The following is a 22428-nucleotide window of genomic DNA, read 5'->3' as shown; positions in this document are numbered from 1 at the left end:
TTTTTGTTAAACATATTTAGTCCTCATAATTGGTTTTGGGTCAACCCTGATCTTGAGTCACTGCGACCTTCCCATAAACAACTCTCTAGATTTTATGTATTTTATGGTTTAACTTGATAAACCTTTATAAAATGCTGCATTCACACATAAAAAAGAAACCTTTATGAGACCATGCTGAGTACTGGTACCTGTCATATAGTTCAAACTAAAGAAACCTTGATGAGGTTTTTTCACTTTATATTTGTGTAAGTGAGATATGAGACACCTGTGAATATCTTTTAAAGAAACCGTGGTAGGAGTATATCGACTGTAAATTATGTAAGTAAGGTACGCCACCTCATTTTATCTTAATTTGAGGAATAACGTTATTACCCTCTGATCATCTCTTTTTGACATTTTAAGACACTGTCATGGGAGTTATTCTCCTCCTACCAAGTGATTGGGGTATGCTCCGTTCAAACTGATCTATTTGATTCATATAAACTGATCAGCACATACTACACATTGGTACACATTCACTTTATTTGCATGTATCCAAAAATTTGAGCAATCAACAACAAAGGCTAACCTGAACATCAAGAAGAATTTTAAAGAACCCTCTACATATTCTAGGATAAGTATTTCTTACACATCCTCTTGATTCACATGTTACCAGGCTATTCTGTTAATAGCGCCATCTAAAGGATTGATCCTATAGTTTTGAAAAGACCGCTGTAGTCTATAGATGCTCTTCAAAATTCCCAACCCTCTATTTTCTAATAAAATTACTAGGTTGACACCCCCCCCCCCGACTAGTAAATATTGATCTCCGACGATGCAGTAATGGATATCTGTCCCAGTACAACCAACAGAAGTTCAAACTTCACACATTTGAAAGAGTGCAGGAGAAAACTGATTGGTCAAAGTGATGCAGCCAGCCAATCAGCTGAAAGGACAAATGGTCAATCTCTTAACTTTAAACCCTACCACGTGCAAGCCCTGAAGAAGTGTCCCTTACAGTGCAGGGTGCCAATAACAAATAGGAATAGACCCAGGATTGGGATCCTGGTGGTCCCACAAGGGGATGCAGTTAGAATCCCGGCGGTCGAAATCCCGACGCCGGAATCCCGACCACCGAAATCCCAACTGCCAAAATCCCGATGCTTTCTCCCTCTATGGGTGTCCACGACACCCATAGAGGGAGAATAAATTAGTGCGCCCGCAAAGGGGGGGGGGGGCGATCTACGTCCCCCCTTGTCGGGATTTTGAACGCCGGGATTCCGACCGCCGGGATTTCATATGAATCCCCTTTAGGCAGTTGTGTGTGTGTGTGTGTGTGTGAGGCGGGGGGGGGGGGGATTATGGTCAGTTAGTAATTTTTTTTTTTTACAATTTGACTCCTATGTACTAAACATGGGGGTTCATTTATCAGCAACTGATCAAAGCTGATTGGCTGGAGCACCATTTATCTCACCCAATGAGTTTTATCACCCACAAGATTTTTCACCCATTGATAAATGGGCCCCATCATTTGGATCCTGACCAGAGAAGGTTAAGAAAGGCATTCCTGAAGTGTCTGGTAATATAACATGTCGGTGGGGATCAGCGATCGCTTTAAGCTTAAATAAAAATGTACAGCTTTGTAATTTTTGTATTAACAGACATTAAATTGTTGTTCGTTGATATCAGTAACGATATCCTTTCTGAGAGACTGACAATGAAACATGTTTTGGTCTGAATTAGAGGTAATCCTGACAGGAAATTCTCTGTATCTATTCAACAAAGAATTTACAAGTGAGCGGAGACTCGTTGGTAGAGATGGATCCCACCACTGGATCACGAGAGGAGAAAATTCAGAAACTACGTTTATTTTTATTGCCTGCTTCTGTGCTCTTAGTACTGGATACAAGTGTTCCAGTTGTATACAGGAATGTGTGGGCACCGGGGGGGGGATCCACGTTCCCCCTTGTCGGGATTTCATTGGTCGGGATTCCGACCGCCGGGATTTCGTACCAATCCCCCCACAAGTTATGTTTAGATGGAGGGTACTTTTAATAGTGTTACTGGTAATAAATGTTGTTTCCAGGCAGGAAAAGTACTGTACTGTCTGTGCACATGTCCAAGGGTCCGTGAGTGTTAAAAATGTATCTTTGCCTTTTAGGAGCTGTTTCCAGCCAATCGGCAGACGGTTGAGCACTTTGCAAAGTATTTCACGGATGCCGGCCTGAAGGAACTCTCCGATTTCCTCAGAGTCCAGCAGTCCCTGGGCACACGCAAAGAGCTGCAGAAAGAGCTTCAAGAGCGGCTATCTCAAGAATGTCCTATCAAAGAGGCGAGTGACAGCGAGCAGGTTTCCAGTTCCAGGTCTTGTTTCCTTGAGAATGGGTTGACCAAAAAGTATACGGCCGTTGTCAGGAGGCCACTTCTAGGGATTAGAAAGGTTTTTTCAAAAGTTGTTTCCCCTCAGATGAACCAAACTCAGACTCATTGGTACCGCGGCAGTGATGCCAGCCTTATTAAAGTGTTTCCCGGCTGATCGATCGGATCCAGCGGCATGATGTCACCTGATGACATCATTACTTGTGTATCATTTACACTGCGTGTTATGCTTTGATTAAGTCAGAATATTTGTTATTTTGAACATGTTTTCCTAAATAATTCTGATGAGCAGAGATTTCAAGTTAATGATTTTTATAAATTAGCTACTACATTGGACATGAAATGTAATAGGATGAGAGTTTCAGAAAGTCAGGGGTTTGGTAAGAAGTCTCCAGGGTACTTGTTTAGTTTCACGGCGGCAGTTACGTAGTTTACGTAGTTCTGTATTGAGAATACCAATACGTGCTGTACGTAACCTACGTAAGTGCTTCTGGAGCCCTGAAACTAAACAATGCTAATATCCCCACTATCCACGTCATACCCCCAGTATCCACGTCGGCGTGGAGTTGATTTTATAAAGTGTGACTAGCGCAGCCAGCTCCGCGAGGGGACTCCAATACGTGTCCGCTCGCCACGCTTTGGGCTCGGTGGCTAGCTGCGCTCGCCACACTTTGAGAAATTAACTCCACGCCGACGTGGATACTGGGGGTATGACGTCGATAGTGGGAATATGATGTGGATAGGGAAGGAAATGTGTGTGTGTGTATGTGTGTGTGTTGTGCGTTATACTTACCCTCCTACGGCCCGGCCACCGCGTCCGCTGGGTCCCCGCGATCCACCGATGGGTCCCCCTCCTCCAGCAGTCACTCCAGGCACCATCGTTCAGTCCCCCTCCTCCGGCACTGCCAGCGTACAATGTACACAATTAGCGTGGTGCTGCTGGGGAGCAGCAGTAGCACACGCAGGGGGGGTTTCTGAGTACCCAGAACCCCCCCAGGAGTCTAAGGGCCCTAGCATTAAAGCTAAGGGTCCCCTCTTTCCATGGGTACAAGAATTTTTAAAATCGGCCCTTGGGAACCGGAGATATCTGTCTTCAAAGCAGTGGTCCCCATCCAAGCCTGTTAATTGCTCTTCCCAGTCAGATATTTCAGGTTCTGTCGAGTTTTTCTGAGGGTATATTCCAAAAGCTGGGACTCTCCCCCTTTGAAGTACACTAGTAGCTTGTCTCTACTGTGCCCAGAACCAGAGATATCAGCCTTCCAGCAGCTGGTTACTGCTCCAGCTCCACACACCTGGTATATAGTTTTATATACTCGGTGGCAGATTGCTCTGCCTCCTGATCTCTGATCCCCTAGTCCCCAGTACCATTTGGTAGGTGGGATTCTAAAATCCATTAAAATCTAAGAAATCTATTTCCGGGAACTGGAGATATCTGCCGTCAAGCAAGCTGTCCTCCCACCAGAAAATAATGAATAATAAGCCCACTCCACTATACACCTCTCCTCTGCGTATTAAACATCCTCTACCACCCCGGAAGTTATGTATCAGGACCCCTTCATTCAGCCCAATGCCCCCCTTCTCCCACCTCATCTCCCACCATCTGTGCAGTAAAGGGGTAATTAGTGGAAATTACTGATCCAGGCCCTACATGCTGAGCGGTTGATATAATACCTCCTACCACCCGCGGGACATCAAAGCTTCCCCCACCGCTACCGCTGGAGGATCGGTAGGTGCCCCAATAAATTGCTATGCCCAGGGGTCTATACTGCTGTTGTATGGTCTATACTGCCCATGTATGTATATATGTGTGTATGTATATATTGTATTATTATTATTTATATACATTTGGTCTATCTATAATACTTTAACTGACCCTAAATGTCCATCTCCGTGCCTTGCTCTGCCCCTCTGGAAACCCTCTTCTGAAAATCCTGCGTTTGCCCCTGGAGCAGGGAAACCATGTGATGCTCCCCCAGCTGCAAGGCGCTGAATTATTTATTTATTAGCAGTTTCTTATATAGCGCACACATATTCCGCAGCGCTTTACAGAGAATAGTTGAACATTCACATCAGTCCCTGCCCCAGTGGAGCTTACAATCTATATTCCATACCACATGTACACGCACACACAGACATTCTAGGGTTAATTTTTGGGAGCCAATTCACCTACCAGTATATTTTTGCATTGTGGGAGGAAACTGGAGTACCCAGAGGAAACCCACGCAAATACGGGGAGAATATACAAACTCCGCACAGTTAGGACCATGGTGAGTATTGAACTCATGACCTCAGTGCTGTGAGTCGGTAATGCTAACCATTACACCGTCCGTACTGCCCGAACTACGAACATTGCTGACGCCGCGGAGTTACTGCCGGAGGACGGGGACTGAAAGCTGCCGCCTGTTGCCCGTGACCTTCGCCTGCAGGGATCGGTAAGTATAAAATCCACCCTGCTACTTCTGCCACCCACCACCCTGGTCCCAGTGTAGTTTCACGGCGGCGCCTGCTACGCTGACAACGTAGCCTAAGCTACGCTGTCAGCGTAGCGTAGAGCTGCCGCCGTAAAACTAAAAGTACCATCTCCAGTTTTTTTTTTTTTTTAAAGCAGCAATCATTTAGTCTGCAAAATCAAACTGGTTTTGCAGTGTAAATTATTGCCGCTTTAAAAAAACCTGCAGATTTGTAACCAAATCTCTCACTTTCTGAATATCCTATTAAATTTCCCTCATTGTTATTTTGTTTTGTTAGTGCGTTTGTGTAAAAAAGTTAAATAACTGGATACATTTCAATTGATAAAGTTTACTAATTACTAAAAAATGAGACACTTTGTACAGCCAGTGTATACCTGCAGAGGATGCCACTGGGATGGAGGGGTGTAATATACAGGATCCTGAAGTTCAGAATGCTGGTGGTCAGAACAATGACTTCGTCATTTTGACAGTGAGAATTTGTAAGCATAATGATACGCAGATTCGCAGATTCCTCAGAAGCATTTTTTAATTTTGCAGCTTTAAATATTACAAAAATATCCATATTCCTGTTACATGCGACCCTACATGTTTGAGCAAACCTCAGTGGTGTAGCTACGTTTTGGGCGCCCATACCCACCCCCCGCCGCCCCCCCGTCGAGCACCCCCGCCTCCCCGCCGCCTATGCTAACCCCCTCCCCCGCAGTCTTACCTATCGCGCTGGTCCCGGCGGCTCCGTCCGTTCATCTGCTGAGGACCACCACAAAATGGCCGCCCCCGTACAGCAGACAGTTTCAGAGAACTGTTTGCTATATGGGGGCGGCCATTTTGTTGTGGTCCTCATCAGAAGAACGGAGCCGCCGGGACCAGCAAGATACGTAAGTCTGCGGGAGATTGGGGGGTAGGTAACTATAGCACCGCAGCCCCCGGCGCCCCCACATGCACAGCGCCCCCCCGCGGTGGCGGGGGCTGCGGTGCTATAGTTACGCCCCTGGCAAACCTGGTGACCCATGGAAGCCGATGTCAGTCATCAGGGGTTCATACAGTATCCATGCCGATAACGATTTGAAACAGGAATGAAATGCACAAGCTCAGTTCTGTATGGACATTGGGGTTTATTCTGGTTCACTCGCAAAGGCACAATCTCTCTCTAATGGACAAAACCATGTGCACTGCAGGTGGCGCTGATGTAACATGTGCAGAGAGAGTTAGATTTGGATGGGGTTTTGTTCTTCAAACTGATATCTATATTACAGTGTAAAAATAAAGCAGCCAGTATTTACCCTGCACAGAAACAATAAAACATCCAAATCTAACTCTCTCTGCACATGTTACATCAGCCCCACCGGCAGTGCACATGGTTTGGTACTTGTGTATTATCACGGCGCCCTATTTGCATACGCACGGCACCGTAGGGAAATCGCATTGCATCACATCGCATGGGCCATTTAAGGGTCATGCGATGCAATGCAACTTTTGAATGCCTTTGGATTCTGTAGAGGTTGTGGGTGAGAGGAGAATGATCAACAAGATGACATCATTATTGGATAATGCTTCACACCCGCTCAAAAACGTTTTGACAGATCTGTGTAGCACTTTCAGTGATAGGTTGCTTCACCCTCGATGCTCAACGTAGAGATATCGCAGATCGTTCCTTCCGGCTGCAATTAGAATGTACAACTGTCATGGTCTGAAGAAGACCTGCATGTTCCTAGATTCTTGAGTTATATTGTTTGGATCTTATCTTATTATGTGTGTTCTTATTATTATGCTACTACTCTTATCTATACTTGAACCTTGCTGTAACACTGAAATTTCTCCATTATGAGACGAATAAAGGGATTCTATTTAAGTGTCATTTATTCACTGCTCTGTCAGCCCCGGGCCATCGCATCGCATGTCCCGCAAAATCGCATGCGATTTTATAGGGTGTGCGATGCCATTACATTAGCTATACAATCATCCGACCTTTTCATTCCCCCACTATCCACGTCGGTGTGGAGTTAATTTTATATAGTGTGACGAGCGCAGCAAACCACTGAGCCTTAAGCGTGGCGGGCGCAGCACGCCCCGCGAGGGGACGCGGAATACTTTACATGTATTCCGCGTCCGCTCGCCACGCTTCCGGCTCGCCACACTATATAACATCAACTCCATGCCGACGTGGATAGTGGGGAAATGAAAAGGTCGGAGGACGCGTTCCGCCGCCCCTCGCGGGGCTCGCCACGCTTCGGGGTGAGGGGGTGCGTTAAACCTATTTTTGGGACATAAAATCATATGATTGTATACCTCATGTCATGGCATCACACACCCTATAAAATCGCATGCAATTTTGCGTGCAATGCGATGCGATGGTCCGGGGCTGACAGAGCAGTGAATAAATGACATAGGAAAATCGCATCGCACATCGCATGGCACTAAAATGGCCCATTTTCCTACGCGATTTTCCTACGCAGAATAGCCGACTAAGCAAATTGCTTAGTGGGTGCCGTGCTAATACACAAGTACCCATGGTTTTGTGCATTAGAGTGTGATTGTGCCTTTGTGAGTGAACTAGAATATTTTTAATAAAATACTGTATTGTTTTGATAAGCCTCTGTTTTGGTATTGAGAATATTAAATGTCAATATGCAGTAACCTGTGGTAACAATACACACATTCATTGGCTAAATCTATTTCCAGCTTGATTACACACCCTCCAAGTGTCCAGATCACAGGCCCGGTAGCTGTTACATAAAGTACAACGTAAAGCCTCTCTTCTGTCCGTATGTCAGTAATTCCCGCTGACCGTCTCGCTCTGCGCAGGTCGTGCTGTACTTGAAAGAAGAAATGAAACGGAACGAGTTACCAGAGCCTGCGGTGATCGGGCTCCTGTGGACCTGTGTGATGAACGCGGTGGAATGGAATAAGAAGGAGGAGCTGGTAGCAGAACAGGCACTGAAGCATTTGAAGGTGGGGAGTTATATCAGGCAGAGGAGTGTGGGATGATTTGGGATAGGTGCCAGGGAGAGAATTATACATTGTAATGCTTTAGCAGAAATACCCCCGTATACAGCCTCTTTCTCTCTTCTACAGCATGGTTCTGCCACTAGCCCCATATGCCCTAAACTGGGGTGGCCAAACTGATCCTTGATATCTACCAACAGGTCACATGTCCCAGACCTCCTAGCTGGTGCACAGGTGTAGTCATTACTAACTGTCACATTTCCCAGGTCACCTAGCTGGTGCACAGGTGTAGTCATTACTAATTGTCACATTTCCCAGACCTCCTAGCTGGTGCACAGGTGTAGTCATTACTAACTGTCACATTTCCCAGGTCACCTAGCTGGTGCACAGGTGCGGTCATTACTAACTGTCACATTTCCCAGACCACCTAGCTGGTGCACAGGTGTAGTCATTACTAACTGTCACATTTCCCAGGTCACCTAGCTGGTGCACAGGTGCGGTCATTACTAACTGTCACATTTCCCAGGTCACCTAGCTGGTGCACAGGTGTAGTCATTACTAACTGTCACATTTCCATGGCCGAAATAGATTTGAGTGGTGCGCTATCAACAGCTGCTGGTACTGGGTTGTCAGGCCCAAAACAATATGGAAACAAAGAGGGGGTGTACCAGCGCTGGCTGTACAAATATGTAGACCAGACGGTTTCTGAAAAATTATTACAATTTATTCTACATAAATATAAAAACAAATATAATAAAACATTGATAAGTATCTAGAGAGCACAAGTTGTTATGTCCATAGAATATGGAGCTTCACAAATAGTGGCTTTGTTGAATGAATTTCAGAAGAATAAAATATTGTTACCATCTGCTGTATCGCTGGTTGTTGTACCAGGAGTGGGTGTGATGATAAGTCCCGATACAAGGTTCCCTCTTGGGGTATGGAAGATCTCCCTATTCAGCTTCTTCTCCTTTAAGATGGACTTTGTTAGGAATTTTGCAGAAATCCCATATATTTTGTAATCCGGCTTCCAGGAGCCGGACAGCAAACATCCGGGGAAACGCGTTGAGCTACCTTGAATGAAAAATATCCACCTGCTACCAAGTGATGCCCTTTCTCCCAATGACGTCCATGACCTCGTGACCTATAAATATATGGGATTTCTGCAAAATTCCTAACAAAGTCCATCTTAAAGGAGAAGAAGCTGAATAGGGAGATCTTCCATACCCCAAGAGGGAACCTTGTATCGGGACTTATCATCACACCCACTCCTGGTACAACAACCAGCGATACAGCAGATGGTAACAATATTTTATTCTTCTGAAATTCATTCAACAAAGCCACTATTTGTGGAGCTCCATATTCTATGGACATAACAACTTGTGCTCTCTAGATACTTATCAATGTTTTATTATATTTGTTTTTATATTTATGTAGAATAAATTGTAATAATTTTTCAGAAACCGTCTGGTCTACATATTTGTACAGCCAGCGCTGCTACATTTCCAAGGCCACCTAGCTGGTGCTCAGGTGTAGTCATTAATGTCACATTTCCCAGGCCACCTAGCTGGTGCACAGGTGCAGTCATTAATGTCACATTTCCCAGGCCACCTAGCTGGTACACAGGTGCAGTCATTAATGTCATATTTCCCAGACCACCTAGCTGCAGCACAGGTGCAGTTATTACTAAAGGTGACCATACACTGTGCGATAGGTGCTCCCGCGGGCATCGCACCTTACAAAAAATATGTGCTGCACATACTTTTTGTACTGCCTGCGGATCGCATCCCACGCAAATCGCATGCCATGCGATGCGATCTAGCCCGTAACGCATTGCAGTGTGTATGGGCACCTGTAATCATAGGAAAACTGTATATCCAGGATAGATACAGACAGAACATCACTCCACTGTAGCATGAACTAATGTCCATTGCCCGAGTGAATGGTGGTTATCACTGGGAGGTGTGTCTGCTGGATACCACATGCGATTGGATGATTGGTCCGTTATGCATGCTACACTGGGGGGTTAGTGGAGTTGTAATCTCAGTTAAGGTGGCCATACATCAGAAAGATATTGTACCCAATCATACAATCTCAATTGATTGTAAAATGGATTATATGCAGATTGTGTGTCCAAAAACCACCAAGGACTGCCAGGGAATTGAAGGGAAATTGGACACAATCATGAGCGCAATCGATCTTAAGATCGATCTTTCTGATGTATGGCCAGCATAAGACTTGGTGATTGACCACATTAGGACATCTGGTCTGGAGGCATGATAGGTGTTGCTGTAGCTGATTGGCTGGCACACTCATTGTTACAGGTGTTTTGGGGGTAACTGGTAATTAGATTACTATATAACACTTGTGGGTAATAACATGTTTGGGTCAGTCTAGGAGAAAGGCTTGTTATGCCAAAACGGATTCGTCCTGTTGGATATTAAATAGACATAAGTTCATGCTAAAGTGGAGTGCTGTTCTGTCTGTATCGTCCCGGTTATAGAGTTTATGTGTGTGTGTGTGTGTGTGTGTATATATATATATATATATATATATATATATATATATATATATAAAACCACATAAAAAGCCTGTGTTTGTTCCTCTGTACCTTACTCTATAGGTGTCCTCACAGGCTCAGCGCTGCCCCTGATTAAAAACCCTCCTATGATGAGGCGGCTGCTGCTGTCCTTCATGGGCCTGAGAAGCATGTGATGACCTCCACCAATCAGAGGTCAGCACAAGCCTCTCAGCCTCGACCTCTTGTGCAAAGTCTCATGGGACTTAGTCAACCCCCAGTAATGCACTGCACACTTGTGCACTCAGTGTGCTTCAGCTCCCGATGCTCAGCACCATTAATCATTGTCACATTGGCAAATAGGTGAAGCTGCAGCACTACCCCACTCCCATGCACAAAACCTTTAGCTAAAAAAAATTAGGAAGGATAGGGTCTTAGACCCAGTGTAAAACTGTTCCGGTCGGCAACAAGATATTTCTACTTGCCCTGAGTGGAACAAAAAATGTGCAAGTTCCTCAATATCCATTACCATACTTCTGTGATCCAAATTCACTTAGATCTGTGAGCTACAATGTGCACTACAGGTGTTGCCTGACTACCTGTTATCTTATCGCACCTTCTTAAAGATAATAAATAAATAAAAATAATAATAAAAATAATTTTATTTATATAGCGCTCTTTCTCCAATAGGACTCAAGGTGCTTAACAGTTAGAATGAACATAATAAAGTACAAGAACAATGAAGTACAGAAAAGCTTTTCAGAAATAACACCTGAATTATGGAAATGCTTGAGTAAACAGGAAAGTCTTGAGTCTGTATTTTGAAGGTCTCTCGAATTGTGCGGGGAAGAGTCTGAGCCGCATGGCTAAAAGCTCGCCCCCCCAGATAAATTACGGGAGGTTCTAGGTACTGCAAAAGTCCTTCATCTACAGACCGCAGTACGCGGGTGGGACAGTATGGAATGAGAAGCTAACCACAACTGTCCCTGTAGGGATCTGCACATAAACAAAGATAGGTATGGGTTGGCTAGTGGCTCAGTTACTAGGCATGGTGCTCTCCTGGTAGTCCTGACAGCAAGGGTGGTACTCTGGTCTCTCCAAAGTATAAAGGCAGGCAACAAAGACGTTCCGACGTTTGTGTTACAAAGTGAAACGAACACAATGGCACCTAGCCGACATAGGGGAATAGGGATTGGAAGTGAAGGATTTCACTGCTCTGTTTATGCTGAAGACATTGGTGTGGTGATTATTAGCTCATGGTGTGATAGTGTTTGTATTGCTAATGGTATGACCCACGGCACATCCTCACCTATCACCTATGTCTTCCAGCAATACGCTCCAGTGTTGGCCGTATTCAGCACTCAGGGCCAATCAGAACTCGTCTTACTGCAGAAAGTCCAGGAGTACTGCTACGACAACATCCACTTCATGAAGGCCTTCCAGAAGATTGTAGTCCTTTTCTATAAAGGTAGCACGCTGTCAGCGTATTGCACCGCAGCCCTCACCAAGGCTTATCACTAGTCACACTCAACGGAGGCAGCTGTTCTATTGGTTCGACCCATATTCAGCAACCAGTAACACAGGCCCGGTAGCCAATGGTGACTCCCAATAGATCTGGATCTTACCACAGAACAAGGTTGTTGTCACTATGCTGGGTGTTTATGAATATTGGTACGGTTTAGAGAAGGGGCTCCCATCACTGTGTATAGACCGTTTGTACACATTAGTAACATCGTATAACCCACACAGATACGGTAGTTGACATCTGCTTTCATCCATCTAGTACAATCTGAACTACTGTCAGATTTCTGGTTGCTATGGGTTACGTCCTGTTCGGAAGTAGCTGTAATTCATCTTGTTTGACAGCTGTTAACAGCAATGTGTTATGAATACACTCTCCGATCACACACCCAGCATGACGCACTATGTGATATCCAATGTTCAGTTGAAAGTGTGGGAGGCCAGTAACGGTTATCAGTGTGGTTAGGGAAAATACACAATGTTATATTCTAGAGTGCGTGTCATTTGGGCTTTGCCATTGGGCCTGTAGCTTTGGGTACATTGTAGAATGTGCGGGATAGTTGATGCGGTGTAGTAACTGAATATTTTCCTGTGTATCAGCCGATGTCCTCGGTGAAGAAGCCATTTTGAAGTGGTACAAGGAAGCGCACATCGCCAAGGGGAAAAGCGTCTTTCTTGACCAGATGAAGAAATTTGTTGAGTGGCTGCAAAATGCAGAAGAAGGTAAAACAATCTAGATCCAGTCACGGTGGTCTATCCCGCTTCACATAATCTCAAGCATGCAAATGTGCCCACCAGTTGTTATGTTGTGGCTATGTTTTTGGAGAACAAGAAGAATAAGGAAGCATGGGGAATGGGGGAGAACAAGGAAGAGAAAGACAAAGGGAAGTATGTGGAAGATAAGGACTGGGGGGGGGGGTGAGGAAGGGAGGGACTGGGGGGAGAAGGAGGAAGAGACAGACAAAGGGAAGTATGAGGAAGATAAGGACTGGGGGGAGAAGGAGGAAGGGAAGGACTGGGGGGAGAAGGAGGAAGGGAAGGACTGGGGGGATAAGGAGGAAGGGAAGGACTGGGGGGCGAAGGAGGAAGGGAAGGACTGGGGGGGGAAAAGGAGGAAGGGATGGACTGGGGATAGAAGGAGGAAGGGAAGGACTGGGGGGAGGAGGAAGGGAAGGACTGGGGGGAGAAGGAGGAAGGGAAGGACTGGGGGGGTGAGGAAGGGAAGGACTGGGGGCGGGGAAGGGAAGGACTGGGGGGGAGGCAAGGACTTGGGGGGGGGGGGGAAGGGAAGGACTGGGGGGAGAATGAGGAAGGGAAGGAGGGATGGAGTTAGAATCCCGGCATTCAAAATCCTGACTCTCTCCCTCTTTGGTTGTCCACGACACCCATAGAAGGAGAATAAATTAGTGTGCCGAGCATAGTGAGGCACCGGGCCTGCGTGGCGAGCGCAGCAAGCCCACAAGGGGGGCAATCCACTTCCCCTCTTGTCGGAATTTCGGCTTCAGCATTTTGAACGCTGGGATTTAGTACCAATCCTGGGAAGGACTGGGGGGTGAGGAAGGGAAGGACTGGGAGGAGGAGGAAGGGAAGGACTGGGGGGAGAAGGAGGAAAGGAAGGACTGGGGGGGGGCGAGGAAGGGAAGGACTGGGGGGGGGGCGAGGAAGGGAAGGACTCGGGGGGGCGAGGAAGGGAAGGACTCGGGGGGGGGGGCGAGGAAGGGAAGGACTCGGGGGGGGGGGCGAGGAAGGGATGGACTGGCGGGAGAATGAGGAAGGGAAGGAATGGGGGGAGAATGAGGAAGGGAAGGAATGGGGGGAGAATGAGGAAAGGAAGGACTGGGGGGAGAATGAGGAAAGGAAGGACTGGGGGGAGAATGAGGAAAGGAAGGACTGGGGGGAGAATGAGGAAAGGAAGGACTGGGGGGAGAAGGAGGAAAGGAAGGACTGGGGGGAGGATGATGAAAGGAAGGACTGGGGGGAGAAGGAGGAAAGGAAGGACTGGGGGGTGAGGAAGGGAAGGGAAAAGAAGGACTGGAGGGAGAATGAGGAAGGGAAGGACTGGGGAGAGAATGAAGAAAGGAAGGACTGGGGGGAGAATGAGGAAGGGAAGGACTGGGGGGAGAATGAGGAAAGAAGGACTGGGGAGAGAAGGAGGAAGTGAAAGACAAATGGAAGTATGAGGAAGATAAGGACAAGAGGGAGGAGGAAGAGAAGGACGGGGGGGGGGGGGCAGGAAGGGAAGGAATGGGGAGAATGAGGAAAAGGAAGACAAAGGGAGGTATGAGGAAGATAAGGACAAGAGGGAGAATGAAGAAGGGAAGGACTATGGGAGAACAACAAAGGGAAGGAATGGGGGAAGAACGAGGAAGGGAAGGGCTGGTGTAGAATGGGGAAGCAGAGCACTAAAAGTGGAGAAATGGGGCAAATAAGGCAGCGGATGTCTGTGGGAGTATAAGGAAGAGAAGGATGGAGGAGACTGAGAAAGAGGAAGACAACGGGAAAGGGATGGAGGAATGAGGAGAAGGACAAGTAGAGAATGAAGAAACTGAAGACAGGACTAGAATGAGGAAGTGGAGAAAATGACATCGATGTTAAACCACTTAACTGACAATTTTTTTTACATAAAATTATCAGAAATTGTCAGTTTGTTTTATTTAATACATTTTAAAAGTATTTTTTCAACTACAACCCCCCCAGATTAAGATCCCCAGCACCATGAACTTCCACCCACATAGTGGTAATAGATCCCATTGCCAGTGGGCCCAAAGCTTAGCCCCCCCCCCTTTCCCCATGTGTCATTTTATTTTTAATATATCTCCCCCTAGCCAAATATATCTCCCCCTAGCCAAAATAATCTTTTTATGGGGCATAATAACTGTCCGCACTTCCCCCCCCAAAAATGCACTTTTTCCACATGTGCAGAATGGATTTCCTCCATTACACTAGGACATGCAGCAGGACTGCACAAATGCATGAAATGCGACTTGGGGCCTCATTCAGTATAGCTTGTAGTTTTGAGTGGATAGCAACACTACAACCCGTGGGAGGCTGCGATGCGACACTAAGCCAGTTGCGGGCTGCCCATTTTTGGGGTCACAGCGGTGGCGTGTAACATCAAGCAGCCTCCCCCCCCCTATAGTCTGCAGCAGTCGGTTGCCGCCCACCCTTCACACCTTAGGACTGCAGTTTTAGGTTTGCACAATGGGTGCAGGACGGGGTCCCGACAAGCATTCACCCGACGTCGGGATCCTGACTTTCAAAACACTGACAGTTGGGTTCCCGACGGCCACCTGCTATTTTCCCTTGTTGGGGTCCACGACCGCCATAGAGGGAGCATAGAATAGGTAGCGAGCCACCGTGCTGTCTGGGTCCGCCCAGTTGGGATAATGACTGTTGGGATCCCTACTGTGCGTGTGCGCACATGGGCGGATCCAGGAGATCCACTAATAACCAGCATTATCATAATACACGGTTTGTACCTGCCCCGATCACCTGGTTCTAATACTGCACTCAGGCAATGTCCGAGCTCCTGGTTTCACCTATCCAGGCGGTATATGGTCATTGGATCGACACAAATAAAGTTGACATGCATTGGGTTGACCACTGAAGGTCGACATAGCTTAGGTAGTCACATGAAATAGGTTGACATAGGATACGGTCGTATTGTCGACCCGACTTAGGTCGACAGTCATTAGGTTGACACCGTTGGGTTGACAAGCAACAAGGTCGACAGGGTTCTAGGTTGACTTGCAAGAAGGTCGACAGGTGTCTAGGTCAACATGGGAAAGGTCGACATGGTTTTAGGTCGACAGGTCGCGAGGTCGACATGGGTTTTTTCACTGTTTTTTTGAGCAAACTTGTGCTGACAGGCGGTATTTCATGCCCTACCATCTAATAGTGTGCCCGAAGCATTGCGAGCGGCTGCGGTTGACTTCCAACTGTGTCAATGTCGACTGTGTCGACATTCGGGTAAAAAAAAAAACTGTGAAAAAACCTGACGACCTCACGACCTGTTGACCTAACCCATGTCGACCTAAACCCATGTCGACCTTGTCACCTGTCGACCCAATGGTGTCAACCTAATGACTGTCGACCTAAGTCGGGTCGACAATACGATACACACCCGTTGACATGGCTAAGGTCCACACCAGCATTAGGTCGACAGTCAAAAGGTGGACATGGGGTTTTTCACTTTTCTTTGTGCCGACAGGCGGTATTCCATGCCCTACCATCCACTAGGGCGTGGAAGGAGAATAGAATAGTGCGCTGAGCGCAGCGAGGGGACGCGGGACACTTTGATAGTCCATGTCGGCCATTCCGGACAAAAAAAAAAAGTGAAAATCCCATGTCCACCTTGTCACTGTCATCCTAGCCATTATCGATTTAATGCTTCACCTTCAGTGGCCGACCCAGTGACCCATCAGTGGCAGAATCACACACACACACATCAGAACGGGCACATAGTGTATGCACAGGGCAATATTACGGAGCATGCACAGAGCCACCTGACAGCTCCCACCATTCCGGACAAGCACACTTTTCATAAACTCGCCCTATGGGCGAAATGTAATAGGGTGCGTTTTTTTTCGTAAGAAAAAAATCGCACCAAATCGCACATTAAAAAAAAAAAAATCGCAATTTTTGCCGCAATTTCGCATATGTAATGAGATGCGAATTCGCGGCAAAAAAGTGTGATATGGTGCAATTTCGGGTGATTTTTACTCATGAAAATGTGCGTATTTTCAGTCATGAAAATGTGCACATTTTAAAACATGCGATTTTGAGTTAAAAAAAAATGGGAAAAAAACGGCGTGGGGTCCCCCTCCTGAGCATGGGGGTTTTCCTGGACTATGATTGGCTGGTGGGCGGGGCTAAGTCCCGGTCTGGAGGCGGAGCCCCAGATGTAAACACACCACCGGGCCGTGATTACAGTGCTGCAGGACACCCGGAGAAGCGCTGAAGACGTCTGTGAGTATGTTTTCTCTCCACAGGTACCCCAGTGGATTCTACTGGAGAAGGGTACCGATCCTTCGTGGCAACACACAGTTGGTGAGTATGGATGAATGGGCTCCGTGTTGTACTGTACGTGTGTTTGTGTATTTATTTAACTATTTGTGCTACTGTGGGACTACAAGTCCCAGGGGGGCCCTTTATTGCTCCACATGCTGGGACTTGTGGTTCTCCAAGTCCCTGCATGCGGGGTAGGCTTGCTGGGACTCATAGTTCCACAGCAGTATACAATAGTTTTTCTCTATTTTTTACACAATCATCAGCTCGATGCCCACCGCCCAGGGGCATCGAGGACAGCCCGGGCTTCAGCATGGGCAGGTAAGTTCTGGAGGGGGGGGGGACCCCTTCTTTGGGGGGGTCACCACTTCCCCAGGACCCCTGCCCATGCTGACCGGTCAGGGGGTGAACGCTTTGGCCGGGGGGACGCTAATTTATTCTCCCTCCAGGGGTGTCGTGGACACCCACGGAGGGAGAAAGTGTCGGGATTTCGGCGGTTGGGATTCTGAACGCCGGGATCCCGACCACCGGGATTTTAACTGCATCCCGGGACCGGTGCTGGCTCTTGAAATACGGGGGACCCCTAGTCATTTTGTCCCCCGTATTTTGGGAACCAGGACCGGCCCTTGAGCCTCGTGCTGGTTTTATAAAATGCACGGAACCCCGACCTGCTTGTTTCTGTAATTTTATGAAACCAGGACCGGCTCTTTCAGTCCGGGGCTGGTTATGCTCAGGAGGGGGGACCCCACGCATTTTTTTTCCCATTTTTTTATTTTTAACCCTTTTTTTTGGACAAAACCATGGACAGATCACAATGATCTGTCCATGGTTCTGTCAAACTCGCCAGCCAGAACCTGGTCTAATTTTTTAGACATGTGCGAGTTAGATGCTTTCCAATGGGAAAACATCTGGATGCGAATTGAAGTGTGACTAAAAATCACCACTTCAATATGTGCGATTTCGCAGCTAAAGTGCGATTTTTTTGCCGCGAATCGCACCCTATAAAATATGAGATTTTCGGGAAATGCCCAAAAACGGCATATTTTGCGGAAAAAAAAAAAAAAAATCGCCTCCCATTACATTTCACCCAGTATGTTATGTTAGTGTGTGCTGCCACCTAGTGTTTATAGCAAACTTTTTTTTTTTCTTTTTATATTGCTCTAAAATTTTCTAAATGTTCTATACCAGGTGTTCCCAAACAGTTTTGAATCACGGCGCCTTAGGGTATCAGTATATTTTGCCCGTCACCCCTAACCCAAAAGTTTCCTATTTAGAAATCCAGGAAAATAGAAAAAGTGTTTTTATGTTGGATTAGTTATGTGACAAGGGAAAGGATTCACTTCTGTTTCTCCATATATGTTATAATTGGCAGCACCAGTTTTGCCTATTACATTGTTACATATGTTAATAACGTCTGATAAATGCATTTGTATACTGTATATATAGACTCAGCTACTAGAGGCTGGCTTTAGTACTACAGCGATGACGCTATATCAGGAAGTGTCACACAGTACTGTACAGTATATTCCCCTGTGATTATGTGACGCTGTCTATATGTCCCTGTGTTGTAGAATCGGAGTCTGAAGGAGAAGAGAACTGAGACCCGTGGAAGCAGGCGTGTCTGGGACGTGTCCAGTGGTACCCTGGCAGGCTTCCATTTACTATCAGACCGCCATTGATCAGCTAGCAGTTCCCTTTGTTTATAGGAAACGTGGTTTTAGTTGGTGCACTTAGGCCATTGGCTACTTCAGCTGGAACTCTACCTCTGCTCCGCCCACCGTGGTTTTAGGCCAGGCTGTATATCCGGGAGCCAATCGGAAAGAGGGATGCACAATCTCTATGGACTCCTATGTATTAGTGTTTTTTAAGCACCGAATGACGAAAACTCAGAATTCCTTGTGTACAGTACTTTAGTTTGTGATTGTAGCGCATTATCTGCTTGTGTATGTGACATGAAATACTTTCCCTTTTGAATAAAGGCTTTTTATCCTACCGGATTGTGATTTTTATTTCTAGTATTTATTAATTCATTATATTGCCTTCCAGAACTGTAGGGTATGTTTCCCAAAGTCCTCCTAGGTGTATACATCAGTCATATTATACACACTAGGTGATTCATCGCGCCCTACGGGCGCTCTTCACACCGGCGTAAGGGGCTACGCCCCTTAATTTGTGAACATTTGTATTGTGAGAAATATGGTTAGAATTGTATGAAAGATGCCCTGTATTGCAGCTTCTGGCAGTGGGTGAGGGTCCAGCGTGGCAGCACAGGAGTACCGGACGGTGGCCCTGAGTCAGTGTCTCCTCCTACTGGGTGGGAGTTAGGGTGCATGAGAGCAGGAGGCTGGGATATGAGGCATGATAGGGGTATGTGGGCAACACAGCGTCAGCGATTACACAGTGGTGGAAGTTACGGATCAGGAGAGCAGGAAGCTGGGTAGTGATAGGGGTGTGTGGGCATACGGGGGACTAAAGAGGGTGGTGGACACTGTGCAGCTTCTGCCAGTGGGTGAGGGTCCAGCGTGGCAGCACAGAAATACAGGAGTCAGTGTCTCCTCCGACTGGGTGGGAATTAGGGTGCATGAGAGCAGGAGGCTGGGCGGTAAAGCATGATAGGGGAATGTGGGCAACACAGGGTGAGCGGGTCTCCACTGGCGGAAGTTACGGGCAGGAGAACAGGAGGCAGGGCAGTGTCCTCCCACATTGATGGCAAAAGTATTTAACATCGGCCATAAACCATCGATTATTTGAAAATCATTGATGGTCGATGGGCATCCCTAGAACTGGAGGAGGGTGGGGGACAGTATGCAGCTCCCGGCAGTGGGTGAGCGTCTCCTCCCACTGGGAGGGAGTGAGCGTGCATGAGAGCAGGAGGCTGTATAATAGTGGTATGTGGGCAAGACATTGATAAAAGTTGTGGCGCTGGTGCAGAGGGCAGTGGGGAAACCTGCAGTGCGGCAGCCAGGGCCGGATTTCCCACCTAGGGGCGGTACCTGCTTGTGGTGGTACAGGATCCCCCATTGTCACGGGGTTACGTGAAATGCGGGAGCGGGGGCCGCGGTGGTCCGCTGGGGGGTGGAATTGCCGGAAGGGGGTCTGGGGGGTCTGCAAATTGCGGGAGGGGGGGGGTGGTGTGTGGGGATCCGCGGTTAGCGGGAGGGGGCGGGGGTCCGCAAATCGTGGGCGGGGGCGCGGGGGGGCTCGAATCGTGGGAAGGGGGGTCCGCAAATTGCGGGAGGGGGGTTGTCGGGGTTAGTGAATTGCGGGAGGGGGGGTTGCGGAGGTCCGTGAATTGCGGGAGGGGCGCGTGGGATGCCGTGAGTCAAGGGGGGGTGGAGCGGGGGTCCGTGAATCGCGGGAGGGGGCATGAATTGCGGGAGGGGGGGTCGTGGGGGGTTCCGAATCGCAGGAAGGGGGGTATGGGGGGTGCCGTTAATTGCGTGAGGGGGGCATGGGCCCTTTTAATGCCGGGAGGGGGGGTCGCAGGGGTCCCGCGAATCGCGGGAGGGGAGGATGCAGGGGTCCTGCGAATCGCGGGAGGGGTCTCGCGGGAGGGAGGGGTCGCTGGGGTCCCGCGTTTCGCGGGAGGGGGTGGTCGCGGAGGTCCAGCGAATCGCGGGAGGGGGTGGTCGGGTCTGGGACGGATATTAGACAGCACTTACATCGACAGCCATTACATCAACACCATTAGTTCGACAGCTCAATAGGTCGACATGGTTTTAGGTCGACATGGACACAGTTTGAAGTGTACCACAGCCGCTCGCTATGCTTCGGGCACGGTGCCTCGCTGCGTTCGGCACACTATTTTATTCTCCCACCACGCCCTAGTGGATAGTAGGGCATGAAATACCGCCTGTCGGCACATGTCGGCTCAATAAACAGTGAAAAAACCCATGTCGACCTTTTGACTGTCGACATAGACACTGTCGACCTAATGGCAGTGTCGACCTAAAAACATGTCGACCTAATGAGCTGTCGACCTAATGAGCTGTCGACCTAATGACATGTCGACCTAATGGTATGTCGACCTAAAACCATGTCGACCTATTGAGCTGTTGAACTAATGGTGTTGATGTAATGGCTGTCGATGTAAGTGCTGTCTAACAATAGTCCGGATACCGGGGTGGTCGCGGGGGTCCCGCGAATCGCGGGAGGGGGGTCGCGGGGGTCCCGCGAATCGCGGGAGGGGGGGTTTGTGGGGGTCCCGCGAATCACGGGAGGGGGGGGTCGCGGGGTTCCTGCGACTCGCGGGAGGGTGGAAAGCGGGGGTCCCGCGAATCGCGGGAGTGGGGGTCCCGCAAATGGCGGGAGGGGGGGTCACGGGGGTTCCGCAAATCGCGGGAGGGGGGGGTCGCGGGGGTCCCGCGATTCGCGGGAGGGGGGGTCGCGGGGGTCCCGCGATTCGCGGGAGGGGGGGCGGGGGTCCCGCGATTCGCGGGAGGGGGGGTCGCGGGGGTCCCGCGATTCGCGGGAGGGGGGGTCGCGGGGGTCCCGCGATTCGCGGGAGGGGGGCTAGCGGGGGGTCCCGCGAATCGCGGGAGGGGGGGTCGCGGGGGGGTCCCGCAAATCGCGGGAGGGGGGGGTCGCGGGGGGTCCCGCGAATCGCGGGAGGGGGGTCGCGGGGGTCCTGGCAGAGGGTAGGGATGTGCAGGAGTAATGGTGGATGGTGGCTGTGGAGTAATGGTGGATGGTGGGCGTGTACTGTAGCCCTGGCTGGGCGGGGGGAGGTGATGTCAAGGGGGTGGAACGTCAGACACATGAAAGTGAAACTGTTTTACACAGGAACGTTCTCCACAGGGGTTGAGTGACAGATCTGGCTAAATATATAAGAGATGTTGAATTCACCTTTGCCCTCCTGCTCCTACGGGGGTGGTATAGGGTTCCAAAAGTCGGGATACCGACTTGCCGGACTCAGACAGTTAGTGACTTCAAAGACGTGAATCAGCAATGGATCAAACACGGCAATCCGCGGAGTGAGAGCGGCAGGACCAGGATAACAGGAATTGCTCAACAAATATAACTCACCCAATGGTTTTGCCCAGTTGCTTGATTTTTTTTGTTGGTAACGGCGCCCACGATTTTGATCGTGGGCATAGTTAGTAAATAATCGCGGGCATCGCATGCACTAAAAAATCGGGTGCGATGCGACCAACGCGATGCCCCATAGGGAACAATGTTAAATGTCTCAATTGACCCGATTTTCCTGTTCAATGCCTCAATTGACCCGATTTTTCCATAGGAAACAATGTTAAATGGCCCACAGAGGCCAAATAGCCACCCTGAAGTGTGAAATGGCCCCCACAATTGTTAACGCCACCCCACGATCAACGTCAACCCGAAGCGTGGCGAGCGGCGGCGGTACGCGTCCTAGGACCTTTTCATACCTCCACTATCCACGTCGGCGTGGAGTTGAGAATAGAAAGTGTGGCGAGCGCAGCGAGCCCGAAGCGTGGCGAGGGGACGCGGACAGCTGTGAAGCCCGTGAGGGGACGCGTATACCTGTGAAGGTATCCGCGTCCCCGCGCGGGGCTCGCTGTGCTCGCCACACTTCGGGCTCGGTGACTCACCACACTTTCTATTCTCAACTCCACGCCGACGTGGATAGTGGGG

At 48.7% G+C, this 22428-nt stretch overlaps 1 protein-coding gene across 1 annotated transcript in view; it reads left to right on the top strand.

Annotated features, from left to right (window-relative positions):
* Positions 1–18810, top strand: part of BZW2 (basic leucine zipper and W2 domains 2) — a 61614-nt gene extending 42804 nt beyond the window's left edge. The window contains exons 8-12 of the mRNA XM_083186778.1: positions 2141–2311; positions 7632–7778; positions 11620–11758; positions 12412–12534; positions 18390–18810. Of these exons, the coding sequence (XP_083042904.1) occupies positions 2141–2311; positions 7632–7778; positions 11620–11758; positions 12412–12534; positions 18390–18418 (609 nt within the window). The 3' untranslated portion in view covers positions 18419–18810. The remainder of the gene's footprint in view (positions 1–2140; positions 2312–7631; positions 7779–11619; positions 11759–12411; positions 12535–18389) is intronic.
* The last annotated feature ends 3618 nt before the right edge of the window (positions 18811–22428 follow it).

This window comes from Crinia signifera, chromosome 5, assembly GCF_055691185.1.
Source record: "Crinia signifera chromosome 5, ASM5569118v1, whole genome shotgun sequence".
NCBI lineage: Eukaryota > Metazoa > Chordata > Amphibia > Anura > Myobatrachidae > Crinia > Crinia signifera.
This window is presented reverse-complemented; position numbering and strand designations above follow the sequence as displayed.